Source organism: Schistocerca gregaria, chromosome 2, assembly GCF_023897955.1.
Source record: "Schistocerca gregaria isolate iqSchGreg1 chromosome 2, iqSchGreg1.2, whole genome shotgun sequence".
Classification (NCBI taxonomy): Eukaryota; Metazoa; Arthropoda; class Insecta; order Orthoptera; family Acrididae; genus Schistocerca; species Schistocerca gregaria.
Window position 1 is genome coordinate 75,794,983 of NC_064921.1, and position 25,593 is coordinate 75,820,575.

Below are 25,593 nucleotides of genomic sequence, written 5' to 3' on the forward strand. Positions count from 1 at the left end.
CATCTGTGGTCATCAGTCCCCTAGAACTACTTAAACCTAACTAACCTAAGGACATCACACACATCCATGCCCGAGGCAGGATTCGAACCTGCGGCCGTAGCAGTCGCGCGGCTCCGGACTGCGCGCCTAGAACCGCGAGACCACCGTGGCCGGCGCCATGAGGAAGTGACTAATCCCGCGTTGAGCAGATACTTTTTACAAATAAACATCCGTTATAGAGTTGCAGAGCTCGTGCGTTATCCGCAGATTAATTTGCAAGCTTCATCTCAGTAATCTTGAAAAGTGGGAAGGAAAATTGTTAATTTCCGAACTATTCGTGGAGTTGTATCTCGGTTGGACAAACTGGGGCAGGATACTGGCCGCAGCCGTTTTGATGGAACCACACTCAGCATTCGCTGGAAATCGTAAATCTGGGTGGCGGGAACCCCAAATAAGAATATGGTATATTACGCACTGCGTCCTGTCGATCTTTGTGACCGGTGCAGGGTGGTTATGATTAAACTGTGCGCTGCAGTATTTTATTTAGCAATGTTTGTGTCATGACTTGCCGTTAGGCGCCGGTACTGGCGCTGCGACGTAGGTAGGAACTTGGATCTCAAGGATCAAGGATATGCAGCGTGAACGGCACACATACTGTGTCTCTGTTGATCCATTGTGGACTTGGGACAGCTACAGGTCAAATATTTAACAAAGAAATTCGTCAAACAGCCATGCAAACTGAGAAGTTATTTTATTTTCGCAACCAGTTTCGGCAATTCAATATGCCATCCTCAGGCCCTATATGCATTTCTCAAAAATTATCGATACTGGCGTGCTGGGGCCATCTGTTTCTGGATGTCCTGAATTCTCAAGTGCTTCCTTCGAAGACATGACTACATCTCGTAGTTGCAGCAGGGAAAATAAAATAATTTCTCAATTTTCACTGCTGTTTGGTGAACTTTTATTTATCAAACATGTTACTGTGATCTGCTTTGCCAACATGTGATGCCTGCTCTACAGAAAAGAGGTACTTTGGAATCAGCTATTTTCATGCTCGATAGAGCTCCACCTCACATTGCTCGTGAGGACTCTCATACTCCGTGACACATTGGATAAAACCGACGCATTAGCCGACCATTCCAATCTGCGTGGTCACCGACATCATCAAATTTGAACCGGTGTGATTTCTGGCTGTTTGTTTACCTGAAGAACAGGGTATATCATTGGGACACTAACACACGTTGGAGGTTGAAAATGGAGTGTAGAGACAGAGGTATCCAATATCCCGCCTGAGATGTTTCAGGCCGCAGTAGAGCAATTTAGAGCGGTTCCAGGCTGTCGCGGAAGCACATGGTCGTCACATTGATCAACGTTTGTGGAAATTGAAATGTGTTCCTTCCTGTGATTTATTCGCTTTTTCTTTTCTGCATTTCCTTAAACGTTTGTGGAAATTAAAATGTGTTTCTTTTTTTTGATTTATTTGACATTTCACTTCCGCATGTCCTTACAAAAGTTTCCACAAAGTTTCATTGTCCTGCACTCACTCGTTTTTCATAGGGTCATCTCATGTAGCGAAAGTTAAATTATAACCACCCTGTAGATTACAGTATTGGACGCATATGCTTAGCTAGGCGATATTTTAGATGCACTTTTAGAGGAGTAGGCACATAATTTCAGCCTACCCCTTCCACTTCTCCACTTAAGCATAACAACATGCATATATTATAATAGTTGTTATTTTTCTTGCGGCCTTCAGTTCGAAGAGTGTTTTGATGCCCTTTTCCACGGTAGTCTGTTCTCCGCAAGCCTCTTAAACTTTGTATCACAACTTTTGCTTCCTTTATCATCCTGCTTACTATAGCGAAGCTTTGGATTCCCACTACAATTTTTACTCCCCCCTCCTGCACAAACACATCACGTACACTTCCTCTCATTACAAAACTGATGATTACTTAACGACTCAGTGTGTAACCCATCAGTCGATCCGTTTTCCCCGGTTCGATTCAGTGCCCCTTGATTTGTTAGCCGAGCTACGTATGTAATCTTCGGCATTCTTATGTAGCGCTACATTTGAGAAGCTTTCTTTTTTTTGTCTGTGTTATTTATAGGCTAGTTTTCATTTCTATACATCGCTACACTCCAGACAAATATCCTCATTGAGCAACAGAAGAAACACTTCACTTCATCGACGAAAGAAGGAAGTACAAAAATGTTCAGAGAAATTCAGGAGTACATCAGTATAAGTCACTTAGCAATAAAATATAGAAGAAGTGCAGGGAAGCCAAGGTGAAACAGGCTGAGGAAAAATTTTGAAGAAATAAAAATAAGCTTTCATGTAGAAAAGTCAGAATTACATTCAGTGAAACTGAAACAATAAGAGTGCGATGGGAATTGCACTCTTAAACGTAGAGAAAAGAGAAGTTAGGTGGAAAGAGTACGCTAGTACACTGAAGACCTCTGCGAGGGGGAGGGCTTGTCAGATTACGTGACTAAGTACTATAAGCTTCCGAACTGCTCCGCTACCAGTAATGACCCACGTAATCTTTACTAAATAAAATCTATGCACAACAAAAAAGAAGAGACAAAAAGAAAGAAACACAAAATAATAACAGCTTTTGCTTGGTTGCAGGGAGGACAATAAATTTGCAGAGTAGCCTAAGTGAGCTGTGTGTAGCACTGTCCCCTACCAGCGAGGTCAGGATCGAAAGGCCAATCGCTGCACGTACGGCGATGTACGTCATCTGGTGACGTCACATGTTCAACACTTATTATCCACTTTTGGGACATTTCCCGACATTTGCGACCCCATGTGTCTCACATTGTTTGTCTCTGCGTCATCTACGTCGCATCGAGGTTTTTTAAACGTCAATAAGAATGCATGGGGGAGACCGGGGAAAGTTGACAAATGAGTTAAAGTTGACAGATGAGTAAATGAGGTAGCATCATCATACGGATATTGCAAACGCTTCACGTGGTGAGACACAGAAGTGAAACCGTTGCTCCTGTTTAAGTAAGCGTAAGGCCCTGACGTGTTATAATTTTCAAGACGCTAAACGTCGGCTGTTGTTGAATAATTGGTAGGTTATTTTGTTATTCTTTATTGCAGATGACTAAACAGACAACATGTATTTCACAATCATCGTTCATGCGTTATTCTTGTTAATCTTATTTCAAAAATGAAATTTAGCAGACTGGGGGAAGTCCACTGTTGTGAGTTGATGACCTTGTCATTTATTGAGCAGTTATTATTTATAGATGCCGCAGTCGGTAATGCAGTTAATGGGTTCAAAGACCGTGGGATCGAAACGTATGTCCCCGTATTGTTAATGAGCTTCATTTTGCTACAGCTTAAAGTACAGATCGTGTTCTGTTTAGTGATAGGATGCAAGTGTGATTATTCACTAGAATGTAGGGACGTATTGGGCTACATAAACATTCGGAAGAGGACTATAGCGCTCATGTGTCAGTGTTAAAAAGAGTTCAGGTGAAATGTTGTGAAACCTAGTAGAGTTCAGGTGATATGTTGTGAAACCTAGTTAAGTCGCTTAGTCATATGGTAAAATCTATCAGTGTGGGCAGAGTCATGCATATTCTAGTATACCACTTAGCAAAATAAATGAATCAAGCAGAAGGGGTGGAGAAAACGAAACTTTTCGATTTGAGGGAGTATGTAATGTTACTTCAGTGATTCATATTCGAGTCCAATATATAAAGACCTTGGCAGTGTGAGATCAGTTATTAGTATGACATTGCACTGTTTACATCAGAGTCGGGAAGGGTGTTGGCTGGCTGCTGTGGTCGAGCGGTTCTAGGGGCTTCATTCTGGAACCGAGCTGCTGCTACGGTCGCAGGCTCGAATCCTGCCTCGGGCCTGGATGTGTGTGATGTTCTTAGGTTAGTTAGGTTTAAGTAGTTCTAAGTCTATGGGACTGATGACCTCAGATGTTAAATGCTTACAGCCATTTGGAAAGATGTTATATCGTTGTACCTGTTCCGACCCCAGCTGGCAGACAGAAGTTGTGACTGGTGCTTGATATCCTGGATGCTGGCTCTGGGGCAGAGTTGACGTCCGAGCAGGGAACGGGTGTGAGGCTGTTATGTGGTACGAGAGTATTTCAACGTCGCACGGACAGTTCATAAAGACACGTACAATGTGAAAACGCGCATTGTCGTGCTGAAAGATGGCACCACAATAGTGTCGCATGAGAGGCAACACACGAGGACACAGGATGTCGTGACTTGAAGCTATGTCTAATGGCTCCCCACACGATTACGCCAGGAGTAACACCTTTGTGCCTCTCCAAAACACTGGAAAAGTTAGGTCTCTTCTCAGATCACCTGAATACCTGCCACGACAGTCATTCGAGATAGCACTGTGATGCATCACTGAATACAGTATGAAGCGTTCCATGCTTTCCAGTCAAAGAACCCCTCAAACGCAGCCATTTGCGTTGTGGTGTTAACAGCAGTCTTTGTATGGGATGTTTCCCCAGTCCGGCTACTGCTAATCTCCTACGAGCGGTGCAGGGTGACACAGATGTTTCAAGGAATCCATGACTTGTTCTTGGTGTGAAGGGATTTTGATGTGCTTGGTGGTCATAGGTAGTCTTGTGGTGTTGATACGTGGTCGACTGGAACGTTTATGCCTGTTTTCATGTTCTCATGCAGTCCAGCATTGTGCCACTGTCACATCCAAACGTTCCACAAATCTGGATATTGCACGATTCGACTAGAGACCTACAATGAGGCTCTTTTAATACTCGGTCAGATGCTGATAACACTGTCCCAAACTAGTATGTGACATCTGGATGACACAGCGATCACTCAACATCTGACATCGACCCTTATCCTGCCTACCACGTCACACATCAACAGTAAAGACAAACAATACTAATGCACTCCGTTGGACATTGTATATGCGAGTGAGAATTGCAACTTCAATCATTTGCATACTCACTTACGGTGTGCACATGTAGGAGGTTAAACTGACTTTCGACCAAGTGTTCTGGATGCAGATTGCACATGGATGTTACAGTACGCTTGTTCGCCCACTGCTTGAATACTGCTCATCAGTGTGGGATCCGCACCAGATAGGGTTGATAGAAGAGATAGAGAAGATCCAACGGAGAGCAGCGCGCTTCGTTACAGGATCATTTAGTAATCGCGAAAGCGTTACGCAGATGATAGATAAACTCCAGTGGAAGACTCTGCAGGAGAGACGCTCAGTAGCTCGGTACGGGCTTTTGTTAAAGTTTCGAGAACATACCTTCACCGAAGAGTCAAGCAGTATATTGCTTCCTCCTACGTATATCTCGCGAAGAGACCATGAGGATAAAATCAGAGAGATTAGAGCCCACACAGAAGCATACCGACAATCCTTCTTTCCACGTAGAATACGAGACTGGAATAGAAGGGAGAACCGATACAGGTACTCAGGGTACCATGCGCCACACACCGTCAGGTGGCTTGCGGAGTATGGATGTAGATGTAGATGTTTTCCACTCACTTTGGCTAAGCAAGCCTTACTCACAAAATTTCAGGAAACAAGATATGCAAAGAGCTATACTATTTATTCCAACATATATCTTGCGTAAAGGCCATGAGGCCAAATGATGTGCCTTGAGTTTGAAATTCGAGGCACATCTTTCTTTGTGGCCCACCCAACCAGCCGCGACAGTGCTAGCTGAAGCCGCTCCTTACAATCCGACCGGTCTACCAACTCGCTTACTGGCTCTCTTGCGACTCTTCCGATTGTGTGCGGGCAACGGCGGCTCCTTGGCTGACCCTACCTCCCTGCACTGAGGGGGTGTGGGCTGGCAGGTAGCGACTGGGGCTGGCAGATAGAGGTTCGCCAGTCAAATAGACGCACTCCGACCTGGGACCTGACCATGAACCCAGCGCCTACACACAGGCGAACAGGTCGGGGCAGACTCGCTCTGCGGACGAGTCGGTCGACTGATCTGCCAGTGTTCGGGGATCTAAAAGGCCGCTGTCGGCGGCCGTTGTGCGACAGCTAGCGCAGCTCCGAGCTGGACAACGCGAGGCTGAAGGAAGGCAGTCAGCTGCTCCGCTATCAGCGGAACCGGGTACAGTGGCCGCGGGGCAGTAGTCGTGAAGCCTGCGATGCAAGGGCGGCAGCCGACGTTGCCTGCGTTAGCTAAGCTTGGAGATGAGGGCACAGAGCAGGAAATGCGGCGATAGCAAAGAGGGCCTCACCGGTAGCCGTGCACACGAGTTGTGACGAGGCTCCGGGTCCAGACTGGGGCATTTAGCTAAACTCGTCTCCCAAGAGGAGGCCACGACGTTCCGATCACGGCTTTATTTCAGATTTTGTACACTCCTAGTGGTCCATTAGGGCAATATAATATACTTATGCGATGTCGACAAAATTGCGAGAGAAATTTTACGCGTCGACGATGTACCTGTGCTTTGCGATTCTGAGCACGAGCAGGCGGCGGTCATTTGGTTACCGTTCAAGCTCCGATCAGAAATGTTCAAATGTGTGTGAAATCTTATGGGACTTAACTGCCAAGGTCATCAGTCCCTAAGCTTACATACTACTTAACTTAAATTATCCTAAGGACGAACACACACACCCATGTCCGAGGGAGGACTCCAGCCTCCACCAGGACCAGCCGCACAGACCATGACTGCAGCGCCTGAGACCGCTCGGCTAATCCCGCGCGGCACTGTTTAATCATCATTACGCTGTGAACATGATTCATTGTGTATGTGACGTTGTACAGAAAAATATCTTGTTATTGTTACGCTATGAGCGTGATTGTTTTTATCTGTCATTGCAAAAAAATATATATTTGCAAAATTTCTGTAGACAGAAATTTAGTGAATTGATAGTAGCGTTGTTTTCGTGAGTAGTTGATGATGCGAGTGTTCGCAGATCTGTATTCGTACTTCAGTCCTAATAAACTCCGAATGTTGCCTTCTGATTTTTGCTTGTTCTGAATGGTTATTTGTCTAAGACGCTGCAGTCATGGACTGTGCGGCTGGTCCTGGCAGAGGTTCGAGTCCTCCCTCGGGCATGGGTGTGTCTGTTTGTCCTTAGCATAATTTAGGTTAACTAGTGTGTAAGCTTAGGGACTGATGACCTTAGCAGTCAAGTCTCATAAGATTTCACACACATTTGAACATTTTTAATGGTTATTTGTCGAAGATATTTTCATTTGCCATTGTAATATCTATGGTCAGAAGCCATATATTGTCAGTTGGTGTTGCTGTTGGCCCAATTTTCCTTAATGGACCGAAGTCTAATTTAAATCTTGTTATATTGTCCTGAAGCAATTCTATGAAGTTCAGTTACATTATACACTCAACCGCCAAAGAAGCTGGTACAGGGGTGCATATTCAAATACAGAGATATGTTAACAAGCAGAATACGTCGCTGCGGTCGCAACGCCTATATAAGACAACAAGCGTCTGACGCACTTGTTAAATCAGTTACTGCTGGTACAATGGCAGGTTATCAAAATTTAAGTGAGTTTTGACGTGGTGATATAGTTGGCGCACGACACAGTATATCCAAGAACGGGCCCAAAAACGATTGAAGAGAATCGTTCAACGTGAGAAGCGCAACCCTCCCGTAAATTGCTGCAGGTTTCATTGCTGGACTACCAATAAATGCCATGGTGAAAATCATTCAACGAAACATCGTCGATAAGAGGTTTCTGAGCCGAAGACCCACTCGTGTACCCTTGATGACTGTATGACACAAAACTTTACGCCTCCCCTGGGCCGGTCAGCACCGACATTTTATGTTTAATAAAATGTCTGGAAACTTGAGCCCATACTTGTACAACCCACAAGCCAAACCCCACTGAACCCAGACCCTATGTTATCTATTTATGTATCTACCGCTTGAGCTTTGTCCCGCAATTGCGCAGGGTCAGTCATCGTTAATCGGATTTGGCATGTTAATGTTTAAGGTGTGGCCAGATGCCCTTCCTGCCTCCACCCCGTACCCCCCGGGACGGAATTAGTGTACCCCAACTGTCTGTGTCGAGTTTAATCAATGGAATAGTGCGAAAGTGTTCAGATGTCAGCGAGCCGTGTAACTGAGGCGGATCATGGGGATCAGCTCGGTAATCACCTAGCGGGATGTGGAAAACCGCCTAAAAACCACATCCAGGCTGGCCGGCACATCGGCCTTCATTGTTAATTCGCCGGGCAGATTCGATCCGGGGCCGGCGCGCCTACCCGAGTTCAGGAAGCAGCGCGTTAGCGCTCTCGGCTACCCTGGCGAGGCACCCAGATCCTATGCTTCCCTGTAGATAAAGTCGGTCTCATACGATAGGTTACTAACTGCCTCTCTTGCCCCATACCATCCGTTATTGGAGCAGTAAGGGGAAAATGATTGTAGTATGTCATGCACTCTCCGCTACGCACTGTACCTTAATTTTTGGAGAACAGGTGCACATGCAGATTTAGGCAGATCCACAGGCATCACAGCCCAACAGGAACATACCTATTCATTCGAAATAAACAAATAAAAGCTTGGGCAAAATAAAACTGGCCTGGGAAATACTTCTTTCAGCTTAACTCACATCATTCAAACCTAGGACAGATAATGCTAGTCGGGTTGCCAGTCTTAAGGTGCAGGAAATATTTTCCGGGCCAGTTTTATTTTAGCCACCCAAAAGAAATGCTGCTAGTCCACATCCTACTACTGCTACTACTACTACTACTACTACTACTACTATTGCTGCTGCTGCTGCTATTATAGGAATTAAATATGATTGCTGTGTTCGGATGAGGTCTGAGTTGGCATCCCTTCACTCACAGCTCCAGGCGGCACTGACTTCGGTCACACAGTTTGAGGCTGTTGCCAATGGGCACCACTGTGGGGAGCCGGACTTGGGTAACACAGGGATGTCAACCTCGTCCCGTCTGTCCCCAGATCGGTCTGCCGCTGTAGTTGCCCCGTTTGCTGCCCGCAGTGGGGCTGAGCCCTCCCCTGTGGTTGATTCGGAGGTCGTTCCAAGGCGTGGCAGGCAGCGAAAGACGTCCCTGGAGGCTGATCAGAAAGCCTCCCCAGTGCCTCTGACAAACAGGTTTCAGGTACTGTCTCTGGCTGAGCCAGAATCAGCTGACTGCCCTGTTTCAGAGGATGATTCTCAGCCTTCAAGGTCAGGGGAATCGCAGAGGGAGGGCGTATTGGTAGTTGGGAACTCCAATGTTGGCGCGTAAAGGGGGCCCTTCCTGATGTGGAATGAGTCCTTCCGGATGGCATGAAGAGCACAGGGTGCAGCCAGCTGCAGGTGGTGGCACATGTCGGCACTAATGACGTGTGTCGCTCTGGATCTGAGGAACTTCTCTGGATTCCAGCGGCTATCTGATTTGGTGAAGGCAGCCGGTCTTGCTTACGAGATGAAGGCAGAGCTCACCATCTGCAGCATCGTTGAAATAACCGACTGCGGACCTTTTGTGCAGAGCCGGGTGGAGGGTCTGTATCACAGGCTCAGACGGTTTTGCGACCGTGTTGGCTGCAGATTCCTTTACTTGCGCCATAGGGTGGTGAAGTTTCGGGTTCCGCTGAATAGGTCAGGAGTTCACTACACTCAGCTGGCTACACGGGTAGCGGAGGCTGTGTGGCGTGCACTGGGCGGTTTTTTTTTTTTTTTTGTTTGTTTGTTTGAAGGCCTCGGGAAAGTACGGGGTGGGCTGCCATCTCAAAGGGTGCATGGCAAATACTGGACGTGCTTGTATCAAGGAACAGTCGGAATTGTGGTTGTAAATTGTTGTAGTTGTGCTGGGAATGTCCCTTAGCTTCAAGCGCTAATAGAAAGCACAGAAGCTGAAATCGTTATAGGTACAGAAAGCTGGCTAAAGCCTGAAATAAGTTCTGCAGATATTTTTACGAAGTCTCGGACGGTATTCAGGAAAGATAGATTAGGCAGAATTGGTGGTGGAGTGTTTGTGTCTGTCAGTAGTGATTTATCTTGTAGTGAAGTCGAAGTAGATACTCCGTGCGAATTGGTATGGGTGGAGGTTATACTTAACAGCCGAACTAAGTTAATAATTGGCTCCTTCTACGTCCGATGATATAGTTGCTGAACAGTTCAGAGAAAATTTGAGTCTCGCAACAAATAAATACCCCACTCATACGGTTATAGTTGGTGGGGACTTCAACCTTCCCTCGATACGTTGGCAAAAATACTTGTTCAAAACTGGTGGTAGGCAGAAAACATCTTCCGAAATAGTCCTAAATGCTTTCTCCGAAAATCATTTCGAGCAGTTAGTCCACGAACCCACCCGAATTGTAAATGGTTGCGAAAACACACTTGACCTCTTAGCCACAAACAATCCAGAGCTGATCGAGAGCATCATGTCTGATACAGGGATTAGTGACCACAAGGTCGTTGTAGCTAGGCTCAATACCGTTTCCTCCAAATCCACCAGAAACAAACGCAAAATAATTTTATTTAAAAAAGCGGATAAAGTGTCACTAGACGCCTTCCTAAGAAAAAATCTCCATTCCTTCCGAACTGACTATGCAAATGTAGACGAGAAGTGGCTCAAATTCAAAGATATAGTAGCAACAGCAATACCTCATAAATTGGTAAGAGATGGAACTGATCCCCCATGGTACACAAAACAGGTCCGAACGCTGTTGAAGAGACAACGGAAAAAGCATGCGAAGTTCTGAAGAACGCGAAATCCCGAGGATTGACTAAAATTTACAGACTCTCGAAATTTGGCACGGACTTCAATGCGAGATGTCTTTAATAGGTTCCACAACGAAACATTGTCTCGAAATTTTGTAGAAAATCGAAGAAATTCTGGTCGTATGTAAAGTACACAAGCGGCAAGACGCAGCCAATACCTTCGCTGCGCAGTGCCGATGGTACTGTTACCGACGACTGTGCCGCTAAAGTAGAGTTATTGAACGCAGTTTTCCGAAATTCCTTCGCCATGGAAGTCGAATGGAATATTCCAGAATTTGAAACACGAACAGCTGCTAGCATGAGTTTCTTAGAAGTAGATACCTTAGGGGTTGCGAAGCAACTCAAATCGCTTGATACGGGCAAGTTTTCAGGTCCAGATTGTATACCGATTAGGTGGTTCCTTTCAGATTACGCTGATACAATAGCATCCTACTTAGCAATCATATACAACCGCTCGCTCACCGATAGATCTGTACCTACAGAATGGAAAATTGCGCAGGTCGCACCAGTGTTTAAGAATCCATCGAGCTACAGATCTATATCTTGACGTCAGTTTGCAGTAGGGTTTTGGAGCTATACTGTATTTAAACATTATGAATCACCTCGAAGAAAACAATCTATTGATACGTAATCAGCGTGGTTTCAGAAAACATCGTTCTTGTGCAACGCAGCTAGCTCTTTATTCGCACGAAGTAGTGGTCGCTATCGATAGAGGGTCTCAAGTTGATTCCGTATTTCTAGATTTCCGAAAAGCTTTTGACACCGTTTCTCAGAAGCGACTTCTAATCAAGCTGCGGGCCTATGGGGTATCGTCTCAGTTGTGCGACTGGATTCGTGGTTTCCTGTCAGGAAGGTCGCAGTTCGTAGTAATAGACGGCAAATCATCGAGTAAAACTGACGTGATATCAGGTCTTCCCCAGGGAAGCGTCCTGGGACCTCTGCTGTTCCTGATCTATATAAATGACCTGGGTGACAATATGAGCAGTTCTCTTAGGTTGTTCGCAGATGATGCTGTAATTTACCGTCTAGTAAGGTCATCCGAAGATCAGTATCAGTTGCAAAGCTATTTAGAAAAGATTGCTGTGTGGTGTGGCAGGTGGCAGTTGGCGCTTAGTAACCAAAAGTGTGAGGTGATCCACATGAGTTCCAAAAGAAATCGATAGGAATTCGATTACTCGATAAATAGTACAGTTGTCAAGGCTGTCAATTGAACTAAGTATCTGGGTGTAAAAATTACGAACAACTTCAGTTGGAAAGACCACATAGATAATGTTGTGGGGAAGGCGAGCCAAAGGTTGCGTTTAATTGGCAGGACACTTAGAAGATGCAACAAGTCCACTAAAGAGACAGCTTACACTACACTCGTTCGTCCTCTGTTAGAATATTGCTGCGCGGTGTGGGATCCTTACCAGGTGGGATTGACGGAGGACATCGAAAGGGTGCAAAAAATGGCAGCTCGCTTTGTATTATCACGTAGTAGGGGAGAGAGTGTTGGAGATATGATACGCCAGTTGGGATGGAAGTCATTAAAGCAAAGACGTTTTTCGCCGCGGCGAGATCTATTTACGAAATTTCAGTCACCAACCTTCTCTTCCGAATGCGAAAATATTTTGTTGAGCCCAACCTACATAGGTAGGAATGATCATCAAAATAAAATAAGAGAAATCACAGCTCGAACAGAAAGGTTTAGGTGTTCGTTTTCCCCGCGCGCTGTTCGGGAGTGGAATGGTAGGGAGATAGTATGATTGTGGTTCGATGAACCCTCTGCCAACCACTTAAATGCGAATTGCAGAGTAATCATGTAGATGTAGATGAATAGCTGCTTTCTGCTTATAGCTGGTACTCGAGATACTGCCAGATAGTCACAACATCGTCACTCCACAGTGGGTGTCATCCTGCAGCTGTTACGCGGGAAGTGATTTGACGAAGTTGGCGACTACCTTCGAAAGTTCATTTTATAATTTATTTATTTGGTCGACGTCATCGAACAGCCATTTAACTAGCTAAAAGATAGCGATGGGCCATACAGTATAAAATATAAATGGATGACATAATATGAGCTCTTTTTATGCCTGCTGTAAATTGTTATGTATGTAAAATATTGAACAATAAGATCGGTTAACTTAAAGGAAAAGGTAGAGGAACAATATAAGAATATTAAAGATTAAGAAGTTGTGGAACAAATATACACTGTCCAGTCACATTAAATCGACCACCTGCCAAATTTCCGAGTAAACATTTTTCCAGTGTGGACTGCTGCGAGACATGTAGGAAGAGAGTGATTGAGGGTTGGGTTGTTTTGGGGAAGGAGAGCAGACAGCGATGTCATCGGTCTCATCGGATTAGGGAAGGACGGGGAAGGAAGTCGACTGTGCCCTTTCAAAGGAACCATCCCGGAATTTGCCTGGAGCGCCGGCCAAGGAGGCCGAGCAGTTCTAGGCGCTACAGTCTGGAACCGCGATACCGCTGCGGTCGCAGGTTCGAATCCTGTCTCGGGCATTGATGTTTGCGATGTCATAAGGTTAGTTAGGTTTAAGTATTTCTAAGTTGTAGGGCGCTGATGACCTCAGAAGTTAAGTCCCATAGTGCTCGGAGCCATTTGAATCATTTGCCTGGAACGATTTAGGGAAATCACGGGATACGTAAATCAGGATGGCCGGACGCGGGATTGAACCGCCGTGCTCCCGACTGCAAGTCCAATGTGCTAGCCACTGCGAGTGATTGGGGTTCTGGAAGGTACCGACAAGTATGTGGGGAGCAACACCTCCAGTGACGTGGGCAACTGTGCGAGGATTCGCAGCTGAGATCCATGGCGCAAACAGTCCGATCTAGGTGGTCCCACAGATTCGCGATTGGGTTTAAATCCGAAGAGTTTGGTGGCCAGGGGAGTACGGTAGACCAATCCTGGTGCTCTTCGAACCACGCACGTCCACTGCAAGCTGTGTGTCCTGCTGGGAGATGCAACTTGGCCGCGGAAAAACAAACTGCACCTACGGGTGGACATGGTGGCACAAGGATGAGACGTTCCACACCGTACCACCAAACGCCGTCTGTCCGATGGAGCATGAAACATGACTTATCTGGAAAGGCCAACTGGCGCCGCTCAGTGACGTCCACTTGAGGTGCTGGCGTGCAAATTCCAGCCTTCGCCACCGATCAACAGCAGTCAGCGTGGGTGCTTGAACCAAGCGCCTGGTGCGGAGGCCCATAGGGCTCCAACTTTCACTAGGCAGTCATTGAGAAGAAGACACTGTTGGTAGCCTCTCGGTTCATCTGGGCTGTCAGTTGCTCAACAGTTGCACGTCTCTTCGCCCTATACTCATCCCCGCAGCCGTTGTTCAAATGGTTCAAATGGCTCTGAGCACTATGGGACTTAACATCTATGGTCATCAGTCCCCTAGAACTTAGAACTACTTAAACCTAGCTAACCTAAGGACAACACACAACACCCAGCCGTCACGCAGCCGTTGTTCACTCGTCATCTATGACTTGTGGTGCACCACAGTTGCTTTGGCGTCAGCTTTGGATAGCGTCATTTTGACATACACGGTATATTTTAACCAGGGCTGCACAGGAACAGTTCAAAAACTTAGCCGTTTCGGACATGCTTCCACCATTCGGCCTCAAACCCAGTGACCATTCCGTTTTGGAAGTCAAATAAATCGCCCCGCTCCCGCGTTACGACAACGGTTTCACTGTTCTCCGCGCTCCTTAAACACACATTGTGTCCCCCCTCCCCCCCCCCCCCCCCCCCACGCTTAGTGCTGCCGTCTGTGAATGGTTATTGTACGTTAATGTCGAACATTGCCGATGGTCACATTAATGTGACGTGACCGTGCAAGTATAAAAATACGTGTTTAGTAAAGGTATTCGACGCTTAAATCTTTGCAGGTTAATTCGACAAAGATAGAATTCCAGAATTAAAACAAAAAGCAGTAGGTAGCAATGGAGATGCAAATGGCTCAAAAATGGTTCAAATGGCTCTGACCACCATGGGACTTAACCTCTAAGATCATCAGTCCCCTAGAACTTAGAACTACTTAAACCTAACTAACCTAAGGACATCACACACATCCATGCCCGAGGCAGAATTCGAACCTGCGACCGTAGCGGTCGCGCGGTTCCAGACTGTAGCGCCTAGAACCGCTCGGCCACCCAGGCCGGCGTCTACATATAAAATAGATTTTAACATGAAGTGATTGTTATCATAGCACCCTCTATGGTGCGTTATTCCTAAAAAGCTCTCTTGGAAGCTCGTAAAAATTCAGAGGAAGTACTCTCGTGGGAAACTACTTTCAGAAGACGTAATTGTTGCTATTCCGCTCCCATTTTGCACATGCAAAGAGAATGTGACTGGTTTCATCTTTTGAAGTGTTAGTACAGTCGCAGAATCCAATTAGATTTACTCCAGTGTGATGAAGGTGTATTGGAAAACTTCCGTGTTTGAAGCTCAGGCGACAGATAACAGTCATCTAGGAAGACCTACATGGTAGAATCAGGGTCTGTGTGGGCTATCATACTAAACACAGGATTAATATCTTCGCGTGACTGACTGAGATCTAATCTTCCTGCTACTGTTGAAAGGCTTTCTCCGTGTCCGGACGACGCAGTTAAAAAAAAGTGACATTGATTAAAGTTTAGAGATTCAACCCACAAGAATTATATCGCCTAACACTGAATTTCACACTAGATGCACTGCCAAACGATTGCTAAGATGAGGTGGCTTGTGTTGGAATTCTACTTCTTATGCCTCAGAGACAGCAAACTGACATCTCGCCAGACATAATTCGAGGACCAGTCAGAAAATAATGTCTCCTATTTTCTTCTCCTTCATTAAGTTAGTAATGTACGGGTGAGTATTGAAACGTAAAGGCTACTGTCACGGTCGTAGTTACGACCGCTCACAACAACCTCTGAAAGACTACACTGGTGGAAATCTGCAACACACCAGATTACTTTAAAATAAAAGTTTTAACAATTCACACAAGCACACAAAATATGCACCCTGTAGGAGGGATGGAAATGGTACAAAACAGTAAAATTAAAATATTAATTTTGCTACCGAAGGTGCAACTTGATTTTAACTTCTAAGAAAAGTCTTACGGTGAAAGGGTGGCAACTTTATATACTAAAATGACCTTTTAAATAAAAGCCCATGAAATACAATCTTATATAAAATTATACAAGGTTGGCCAAACAAGTTAACATGCTCTACAGTACACAGATACCGCCTCTCAAGATGATAGGCAAGATCAAAACATATTTCAGGAATTAGGCCGTTACACTCCAAGCAATAAATTCGTTAACACACCGAATCAGACAAATATGACAGAGGCAGCTACTAACGTATGGAAGATTGATAGGGAGATTACCGAACAACCCGAAACGCAGGTTGCTCTAACCCGCCCATACTCCACAAGGGGAAACGGACCACCGAAATTATAAAGAACCACCTTCCTGCGGGTGGGCAAACGGAGAAGAATGGTGGGACGACCCCAAAATAAAACGGCTGGTGACCTCACCAAGGAAACGAGTAGAATTTAACAAGAGTAAATGAAACAACATATCATCAATCACTTAACTTTCTTGTGTCTCAGTGCGCGACCGACCAACCGATCAATCCAACCGCCAGTGACCATTGCCTGAGCAAACACGAGCAGACTGGTGGCCTAACGCGCAGACTCAGATGCAGGAACAAAGTCCCGACCGGGCGACCACTCGCTGAGTTCTCTTACTGGCGGAGTGGAAAGATTCTAATTTTGCCGGCTTTAAAGGTTGATCCGAACGAAAGACATAATAGCACTCCGAACGACAGACACTAACTGCCTAACACATGCGGACGAGTGACAGACTAGCAAGCTGGGGACGAAAGACTGACCTAGACTGACCGACTGGCGAGCTCATAGCGCCCCTTAAACGCACGTGAACAGGCACTCGTTCCCCTTTTCCACCAGAGGGAGACACCAAACCTGCGATTGCCACAGCGGCGGCACCGCCAGAAACGGAGAGCGACTACTTCACACTACGCGCTGCGTCGCGCTCTTCAAAACAGCAGTTTTTACCACAGCTCACCTACGAATTTTTTTACTCCGTTCTCAGTATCGGTTAAGCTGTCACATTTCACACGTATCCCTCAAACGACTTTCACGCTTCGCTGACCCAAGTTGCAGCTCTCTGCCGCTGGAGGAATCCGTATTGTGAGTGTGTAACATGATGGTGTGTGACGTAACTACGTCGGTCCATGACAAACAGCGTGCTGTAATCCAGTTTCTAAGCGCATAAAACTTTGTCAACACATGGAGCACCCTCTGATTCAGTTTGGAAATGTCAGACCACACACGAGCACTTGCAAAGACTGCTACAACCCGACGCCTTGGGTTCACTGTCGTCCGTAGTCCTCCATAACAGGCCCGTGTTGCCCCATCCGATTTTCATATAGTTCCATGCCACCTACATGAAAATTGAAGAGGACTTTGAGGAAAAGACAAGTAGCGCCAAGAATATCAGGAGCTCAGAGGGAAAAGCAGTCCTAAGCATAGAAAGGGAAAGCCGAAAGATGGAAGGTTCTTGCAAGGGAGATGAACTTGACGGCAGTATTATAGAAAGGGAAGTGGTCGTAGATGAAGATGAGATTGGAGATACGACACAGTGCGAAGAATTTGACAGAGCTCTGAAACATCTAAGTCGAAACAAGTGAGTAGACGATATTCCGTCAGAACTACTGTTGGCCTTGGGAGCCTGCCATGACAAAGTTCTTCCATCCGTTGTTCAAGATGTACGAGGCAAGCGAAATACCCTTATACTTCAAGAATAATGTAATCACTCCAATTTCACATAAAGCAGTTGCTGAAAGGCGTGAAAATTACCGAACTATCAGTTCAATACGTAAGTTTTACAAAATACTAACAAGATTTCTTAATAGAAGAATAGAAAAACTGGTAGAATCAGAACTCGGGGAAGATCAGTTTGGGTTCTGGAAAAATGTAGGAACACGTGAGGCGATACTTACCCTACGATTTCCCTAAGAAGATAGGTTAAGGGAAGGCAAATCTAAGTTTGTAGCTTTTGTAGACATAGAGAAATTGTCAATGTTGACTGGAATACTTTCTTTCAAATTCTAAAGCTGGCAGAGGTAAACTACAGGGAGCGAAAGGCTATTTGCAATTTGTACAGAAACCGGATGGCAGTCATAGGAGTCGAGGGGAATGAAAGGGAAGCAGTGGTTGCGAAGGGAGTGAGATAGGATTGTAGCCTATCCACGATGTTATTCAATCTGTATATTGAGCAAACAGTAAAAGAGACATAAGAAAAATTTGGAATAGGAATTTTGAGAGGAGGATAAAAGATGAACATCAACAAAAGTAAAATGAGGATAATGGAAGTAGTCGAATTACGAATTAAATCAGGTGGTGCTGAGGGAATTAGATTAGGAAATGAGGCACTTGATCCAGTAAATGAGTTTTGCCATTTTGGAAGCAATATAACGGAAGGTGGTCGAAGTAGAGAGGATATAAAATGTAGACTGGCAGTGGAAAGAAAAGCGTTTCTGAAGAAGAGTAGTTTGTCAACATCGAATATAGTTTTAAATGTTAGAATGTCTTTTCTGAACATATTTGCATGGAGTGTAGCCGTGTACAGAAGTGAAACACGGACGATAAACAGTACAGACAAGAAGGGAATAGAAGCTTTTGAAATGAGGAGCTGTAGAAGAATGCTGAAGATTAGATGGGTAGATCACGTAACTAATGGGGAGGTACTGAATAGAATTGGGGAGAAGAGAAACTTGCGGCATAACTTGACTATAAGAATTGATCGGTTGGTAGGACGTGTTCTGAGGCATCAAGGGATCACCAATTTAGTACTGGAGGGAAGCGTGAAGGGTAAAAATCGTAGAGGGAGACCAAGAGATGAATACACTAAGCAGATTCAGAATGGTGTAGATTACAGTAGTTAGAGATGAAGAGGATTGCACAGAATAGAGCAGCATGGAGAGCTGCATCAAACAAGTCTTTGAAGTGAAGACCACAACAACAACAACAACAACAACATTCCGAAAACTATGCGTTTCTAGAAAATGACCACTCGACACAAAATTAAAGTAGACGAAATTTCCTACAAAATCCTCCCATTACTCCCATTACCACACTGAAAATCTCGGCTCTCGAGAGGCTTTTTGCAAATACAGGACAGTTTGCCAACGGCGGTGTGGGTGTGGGCGAGCAGGACTGTTCTGCACAAACCTGTGCGCTCCAACGTGACGGCATTATATACAGTAGACGAAGACGATCTGGACAAGCCCCTCGCAGTAATATTGTCTGCAACAAGTGGGGCGACAGAAGGTGTAACATTTCGCCTCATTATTCATCTTTACTAATCAAATTTTGTCTAACATTAATCATTCAATTACAATTTTGTCAGTTGAACGAAAACAACTCACTGTGTATCCTGCACGTTCCACAGCCGCTAACGCTTTGCGTAGACCCTTCATTGCCCAGAACCCTTCACCTGTACGTTCTAGTGCCAAAGAGACATTGACTGTGCTAACAAGAGCCATGTATAGTGATGGAACGTGGAGGATAAACAGTTTAGACAAAAAGAGAATAGAGGCTTTAGAAATGTGGTGCTGGAGAAGAATGTAGAAAATTTGATGGGTGTTGTTGTTGTGGTCTTCAGTCCTGAGACTGGTTTGATGCAGCTCTCCATGCTACTCTATTCTGTGCAAGCTTCTTCATCTCCCAGTACCTACTGCAGCCTATATCCTTCTGAATCTGTTTAGTATATTCATCTCTTGGTCTCCCTCTACGATTTTTACCCTTCACACTGCCCTCCAGTACTAAATTGGTGATCCCTTGATGCCTCAGAACATGTCCTACCAACCGGTCCCTTCTTCTAGTCAAGTTGTGCCACTAACTCCTCTTTTCCCCAATTCTATTCAATACCTCCTCATTTGTTATGTGATCTACCCATCTAATCTTCAGCATTCTTCTGTAGCACCACATTTCGAAAGCTTCTAAATTATCGTCCAAGTTTCACTTCCATACATGGTTACACTCCATACAAATACTTTCAGAAACGACTTCGTGATACTTATATCTATACTCGATGATAACAAATTTCTCTCCTTCAAAAACGCTTTCCATGCCATTGCCAGCCTATATTTTATATCCTTTCTCCTTCAACTGTCATCAGTTATTTTGCTCCCCAAATAGAAAAACTCCTTTACTACTTTAAGTGTCTCATTTCCTAATCTAATTCCCTCAGCATCATACGACTTAATTCGACTACATTCCATTATCCTCGTTTTGCTTTTGTTGATGTTCACCTTATACCCTCCTTTCAAGAAACTGTCCATTCCATACAACTGCTCTTCCAAGTTCTTTGCTGTCTCTGCCAGAATTAAGATGTCATCGGCGAACCTCAACATTTTTATTTCTTCTCCATGGATTTTAATACCTACTCCGAAGTTTCCTTTTGTTTCCTTTACTGCTTGCTCAATACACAGATTGAGTAGCATCGGGGAGAGGCTACAATCCTGTCTCACTCCCTTCCCAACCGCTGCTTCCCTTTCATGTCCTTCGACTCTTATAACAGCCATCTGGTTTCTGTACAAATTGTAAATAGCCTTTCGCCCCCTGTATGTGACCTCTGCCACCTTCAGAATTTGAAAGAGAGTATTCCAGTCAACATTGTTAAAAGCTTTCTCTAAGTCTACAAATGCTAGAAACGTAGGTTTGCCTTTCCTTAATCTTTCTTCTAAGATAAGTCGTAGGGTCATTCCACGGAATGCAAACTGATCTTCCCCGTGGTCGGCTTCTATGAGTTTTTCCATTCGTCTGTAAAGAATTCGCGTTAGTATCTTGCAGCCGTGGCCTATTAAACTGATAGTTCGGTAATTTTCACATATGTCAACACCTGCTTTCTTTGGGATTGGAATTATTATAGTCTTCTTGAAGTCTGACGGTATTTCGCCCGTCTCATACATCTTGCTCAACAGATGGTAGAGTTTTGTCAGGACTGGCTCTCCGAAGGCTGTCAGTAGTTCTAATGGAACGTTGTCTACTCCCGGGGCCTTGTTTCGACTTAGGCCTTTCAGTGCTCTATCAAACTCTTCACACAGTATTGTATCTCCCGTTTCATCTTCGTCTACATCCTCTTCGATTTCCATAATATTGTCCTCAGGAACATCGTCCCTGAATAGACCCTCTATATAGTCCTTCCAACTTTCTGCTTTCCCTTCTTTGCTTAGAACTGAGTTTCCATCTGTTTTTTGGTGGGCAGTTCACATAATTAATGAGGAGGCACTGTGTAGAATTGGGGAGACAAGAAAAATGTAAGGATACTTGAAGGGGTCGTAGGGTACGACACGCTCTGAGGCATCAAGGGCTCACCAATTTAGTGTTTGAGGAAAGCACTGGGAGGGGAGTGGGGGGGGGGGGGGGGGGGGGGAGAAGGTAAAAATTGTAGTGGGAGATAAAGAAATACATTAAGCAGTTTCTTGTAAAACAAAAATTATAAAATAGAAAGCATTACTTTCCGACTGATCGCCGTACCAGTGTCGCTGCAGGGGGAAGCTACTGTTGATTGAGGAGGGCCCTCCACTGTTTGGTGGCGATGTTTTCCGACGTCGCCGGCGACGCATGCGCGCCTCGGTGGTAGGTGCGTGGCGTCGCCGGTGGGCGGAGCAGCGCGGTATAAATGCCGTGCGAGGGGGCGAGCCGCCGCAGTCGCTACAGCGACACCCTGCGGGCGGCCAGGGATCACGGCTGGCGTCCGACGGCTGCGTCCTCCGCGCGGCTACACCACGCCTGCTGCTCGGAGCTCTTCGCGCTTCAGGTCGCAGCACAACTGTTGTCTGTTCCCAGACTCAGGCGGACCAGACACTTGTGACGATCGCTGGTTTATCTGTGCAGTTATTCGGCTATTACTGGAGGAACAGCTATACGAAACTTTACTGGCACTGCTTCCATTGTGATCGTGTAACATACAGCTGTAGACAGTACCTTACCTCGCAGCCACGTGAAGTGCTTGTGATATTTACCAGGCGGAAAATATTTATTTCCCGTCGCGTGACAATTACCTCGAACATTGTTAGCTCTTGAATTCTGTGCTAGCAATAAGTATACTTATCCGATACGTTAACGGCACTGCTGTTACTGTAATCGTCTAATTACACATAGAGCTACAGGAAATAACTCTCGTCGCAGCGACGCCAAGTGCTTGTGCTGTTTACCACGCGAATGACACTTATTTCCCGTCGTTTGATGATTTTGGTGACGAATATTACCTCGAACATTGTTAGCTTTTGAATTCTGTGCTAGAATTAAGTAAATCTGAGACTTTTGTTTGGTTATTTCATCGATTCTCAAGTAGTTACTATCGCTACATATTTACGAGAGAGTCGTTGGCTAACCACCACAACAGATACTTTGCTACTGTGATGGTAAAGCTGCAGTGAAGTGTTCCAGAGACGTTGTAGACAAAAAAGAATTGTATGGGCGTCTTGTTAAAATATTGACAGGTGATAGCGTAAAGAACTATTCCTCTCTGTGACAGTGATTGAGGTATTAAATCAGTGAGGAGGAAAATTTTAGCTGCGATAAAGAAGAGATTCGTTTGGGTAAAGAGACTACGAAACGAGTGCTAGTATGGAGAGGAGGTAGAGCAGAGAATGGCTAGGTAGCGCCGTCGTTTCACTCGTCTTCCAGTGGCCTTGCGCGTCACTCTCTGAACGGTATGCTAACGACATGCAGCGTGACGGAACGCAAGAGACAGCTGGCTCGCGTAACTGTTGTCCTCCTGCCGCCTGATTTGTGAACTGTTCTGCAATAGTGCCTGCCATTCTAAGTGACAAATCCCCGGTTTCAAGGGACGCACCTACAAGTCATAGGGAACGAGCACAGCTACGAAGCTACAAGCATCGTCTTCAGTCTTCCTCAGCGGTAGTTTGCGTAGTGCACACGTGACGGACGACGTACCAGGCTGCCTGCTGCGCGTGCGAGGGCGTTCTACGCCACGTGGCCCGCTAAGAGGGAGACTTGTTGCTCCTCTGGCGAAATCAATACACGCAGGATTTCGGCCACGTGCTGTGTAGCGTGCGGGTGAACCAATTCGGCACACGCACACAAACGCGCGTTCCCGCGGGCTCCCAGGGACGAGTTCTGTGCTCGCAGCGAGCCAGCGCGTCGGAAATCGTGGACGCGGAGAAAGTGGACGTTATCAGCGGCGGAGAGAAAACAAACGGAGGACAGTCAGTTGTTTCCGCATCGACTGAGTTCAGTGCGCCGGCGGCTCCATCTCGCGCGCAGGAGTGCCGATTAAACATTCCCGCACCGGAGCCGGCTGAAGAGTCGTCAGTTCTCAGAAGAGGAGGCGTAGGTGTGCATCCTGTTTGCTGAGAATACACATTGTTTGGACCCTGTGCCAAAATCCAGTGTCCGGTCCACCTGATGCAGGAGGGAGCCATAAACAGACTGGCGTCTATACGGATGATACGTGGCCATTGATCTACGCGTATCAGTTGGTGATAAGAAGAATTTTGTGTTAGGAATTCGCTCGTCTTATTAAAAAAGCAGCGCTGTGACAGATATAGCAGTGCGGTCAGAACAATCTTCCTCGCGTAACAGTGACAATGTTATGTTTTTCTACAGAAGATTTGTTGCGGTCTTGATGTGATTCGGAGAATTACTACCGGAAAATTAGTTTGGCTGTCGCGAGTTTTACCCGCGGATTACAGCGAGGAGCTAACGTGTTGCCGCATAACTGCTGATAATATTATTCTGTAGGACTTTTTAAGACCGTCTGCACGTCATTTAGAGAACTGTTGCCCCTGGGAGTTTTCTGTTGCACGTGAAAAAGTATTTGCGTTGGCAATAGCACAAGACTTTGCTCAAGTTTAGAGACAGGAGTGTTGCAGATAGGGTGAATTATTTTATTGACTGTGAGAAGGGTTTGAAGTTTTTTAAGCTAGATTTGAGAAATTTTGAATCTGCCATTGTTAAGTGACAGTGCGCAAAATTACGACTCCAAGGAGGTGATGCAAAGAACGTTTTTAGACTATAGCGCTTCTTTTCTGCTGTGATCGACTTCGGGCAGCAAATGCTACGATGAAGACGACGTGAACTGTTGGCGAACTGTACTGTGTCGGAGAGAGAGCTGCTACAGAGATTGACGAGCCGATGTCAGGGTAGGGAGGAAGCGATGCCGACGTGCTTCTTGCCGTTGCAGGGCAGCGGGGGCGGCGGCGGCACGGGAGGCGAGCCCGGGGGCGGCGGGGGCGGAAGCTCGCAGCTCGGCGGCGACGGCGGGGGCGGCTCGTCGGACGCGCGCTGTGGCTGGTGCTTCTTCCGGCCGCGCCTGCTGCAGCGCTTCCGCACCGCCAAGTGGGTCCTCTTCTGGCTCTGCTGCCGGCGCCATGCAAGGTAAGCCGCTTACTGTTCACTGTGCGCGCTGCCTTGCAAGCAGGGAGACTCCACTGAGGGTCGCAAGGCGCATTTCCTCTGCTGCTTCGGCAGATGTTCGTAACTTGTGTAAATTATTACTTTCTTTTCCGACGTAGACTTACAGCAGTACACGAGTATTATTCACCAGACGCGTTTCCCTGTTACTCATTGGTGTTTTTGCCTCATGTTTGCATGTTTTGTAGTGAACTACCACCAATGACGACCGGAAACGAAACGTATGTGGCGAAAAGCGCTCTCAATTTGCAGTAACCTTAAGACAGGGAAAATCAGCGACTGATACATAACAGATGCTGCGGATTATGGTCATGCGGACAAACATATTATTTGTAATTCGGATTTTTGTCGAGTGTAGGTGGAGGCAGTCCAAACAGAAGAAGCTAATCGCGTTTTCTATGCGGCACCCAGCCCATGAACTGAATGGCCCTAAATTACTGAGTACTTGTTCAGTGTGGCAGCAGCCCCATGCTTACACTCGAGTAACACGAAGAGCGTGTGAGAGAGGGCAGGGAGGTCGTGGTAGTATTCTTACAAGTGGAGATTGAGACGCGGATCCACGGTTCCGTCCTTCGGTGAGGGTGAGAGGAGCCCAAAGTTTCTTACTGCCCCCCCCCCCCCTCCCGCCACACACACACACACACACACACACACACACACACACACACACACACACACACACACACACACAAATATAATTGAGGCTTCCTGCACCTTTAACGTGCCACATATGAGTTGAATAACAATAACAATAAAATTACGTACATGAAATATAACATCAAAGAAATTGCAGTTCATAGAAATACTGAATTTGAAAAGCAATGGTCTGAAAATTTGAGTACAACTTGCGTCATACAATTTAAGAACCGTGTAGTGACAGACTCTTGGAACTACTCACTATTAGCAATGTTTCACTTAGCGCTGCAGTTGTGAACACAGGTGTGCACATTACGGCTACGTTAGCGTGCGTATGAGGGGAATGCTTGTTCCAGTAGTACTCCGTCCATTCCGTTCAACTGTTCTTCCAAGTAGAGAGGATATAAAATGTAGACTGGCAATGGCAGGAAAAGCGTTTCTGAATAAGAGAAGTTTGTTGACATCGAATATAGATTTAACTGTTAGGAAGCCTTTTCTGAAAGTATTTGCATGGACTGTAGCCACGTACAGAACATGTATTATTTCTTTACATCACTACTTAGTACATTGCTTTGGCATAACATCCAAGAAATTGCAGTTCATAAAAATATTGCATTTGAAAAGTATTCGTCTGAAAATTTGAGAACAACATGCGTCATAAAATTAATTTAAGAACTGTGTAGTGGCAGACTCTTGGAACTACTCACCATTAGCAATGTTTCACTTAGCGCTGCAGTTGTGAACACAGGTCTGTATTCGTTAGCGTACGAATGACGGGAATGTTTATTCCAGTGATGCCCACTTAAGTTCGGGAAGTCAGTCTATCTGTTAATTTTTCTTTTTAG

General features: G+C 45.7%; 1 protein-coding gene across 4 annotated transcripts in view; it reads left to right on the plus strand.

Annotated features, from left to right (window-relative positions):
• Positions 1 to 25,593, plus strand: part of LOC126336348 (solute carrier organic anion transporter family member 4A1) — an 840,769-nt gene that overhangs the window by 312,791 nt on the left and 502,385 nt on the right. For 3 of the 4 annotated variants that reach the window (XM_049999925.1, XM_049999926.1, XM_049999927.1), the window contains exon 3: positions 23,883 to 24,076. The exons of the other annotated variant lie outside the window; for it this stretch is intronic. In XM_049999925.1, the coding sequence (XP_049855882.1) occupies positions 23,883 to 24,076 (194 nt within the window). The remainder of the gene's footprint in view (positions 1 to 23,882; positions 24,077 to 25,593) is intronic. 4 annotated transcript variants of the gene reach the window in all.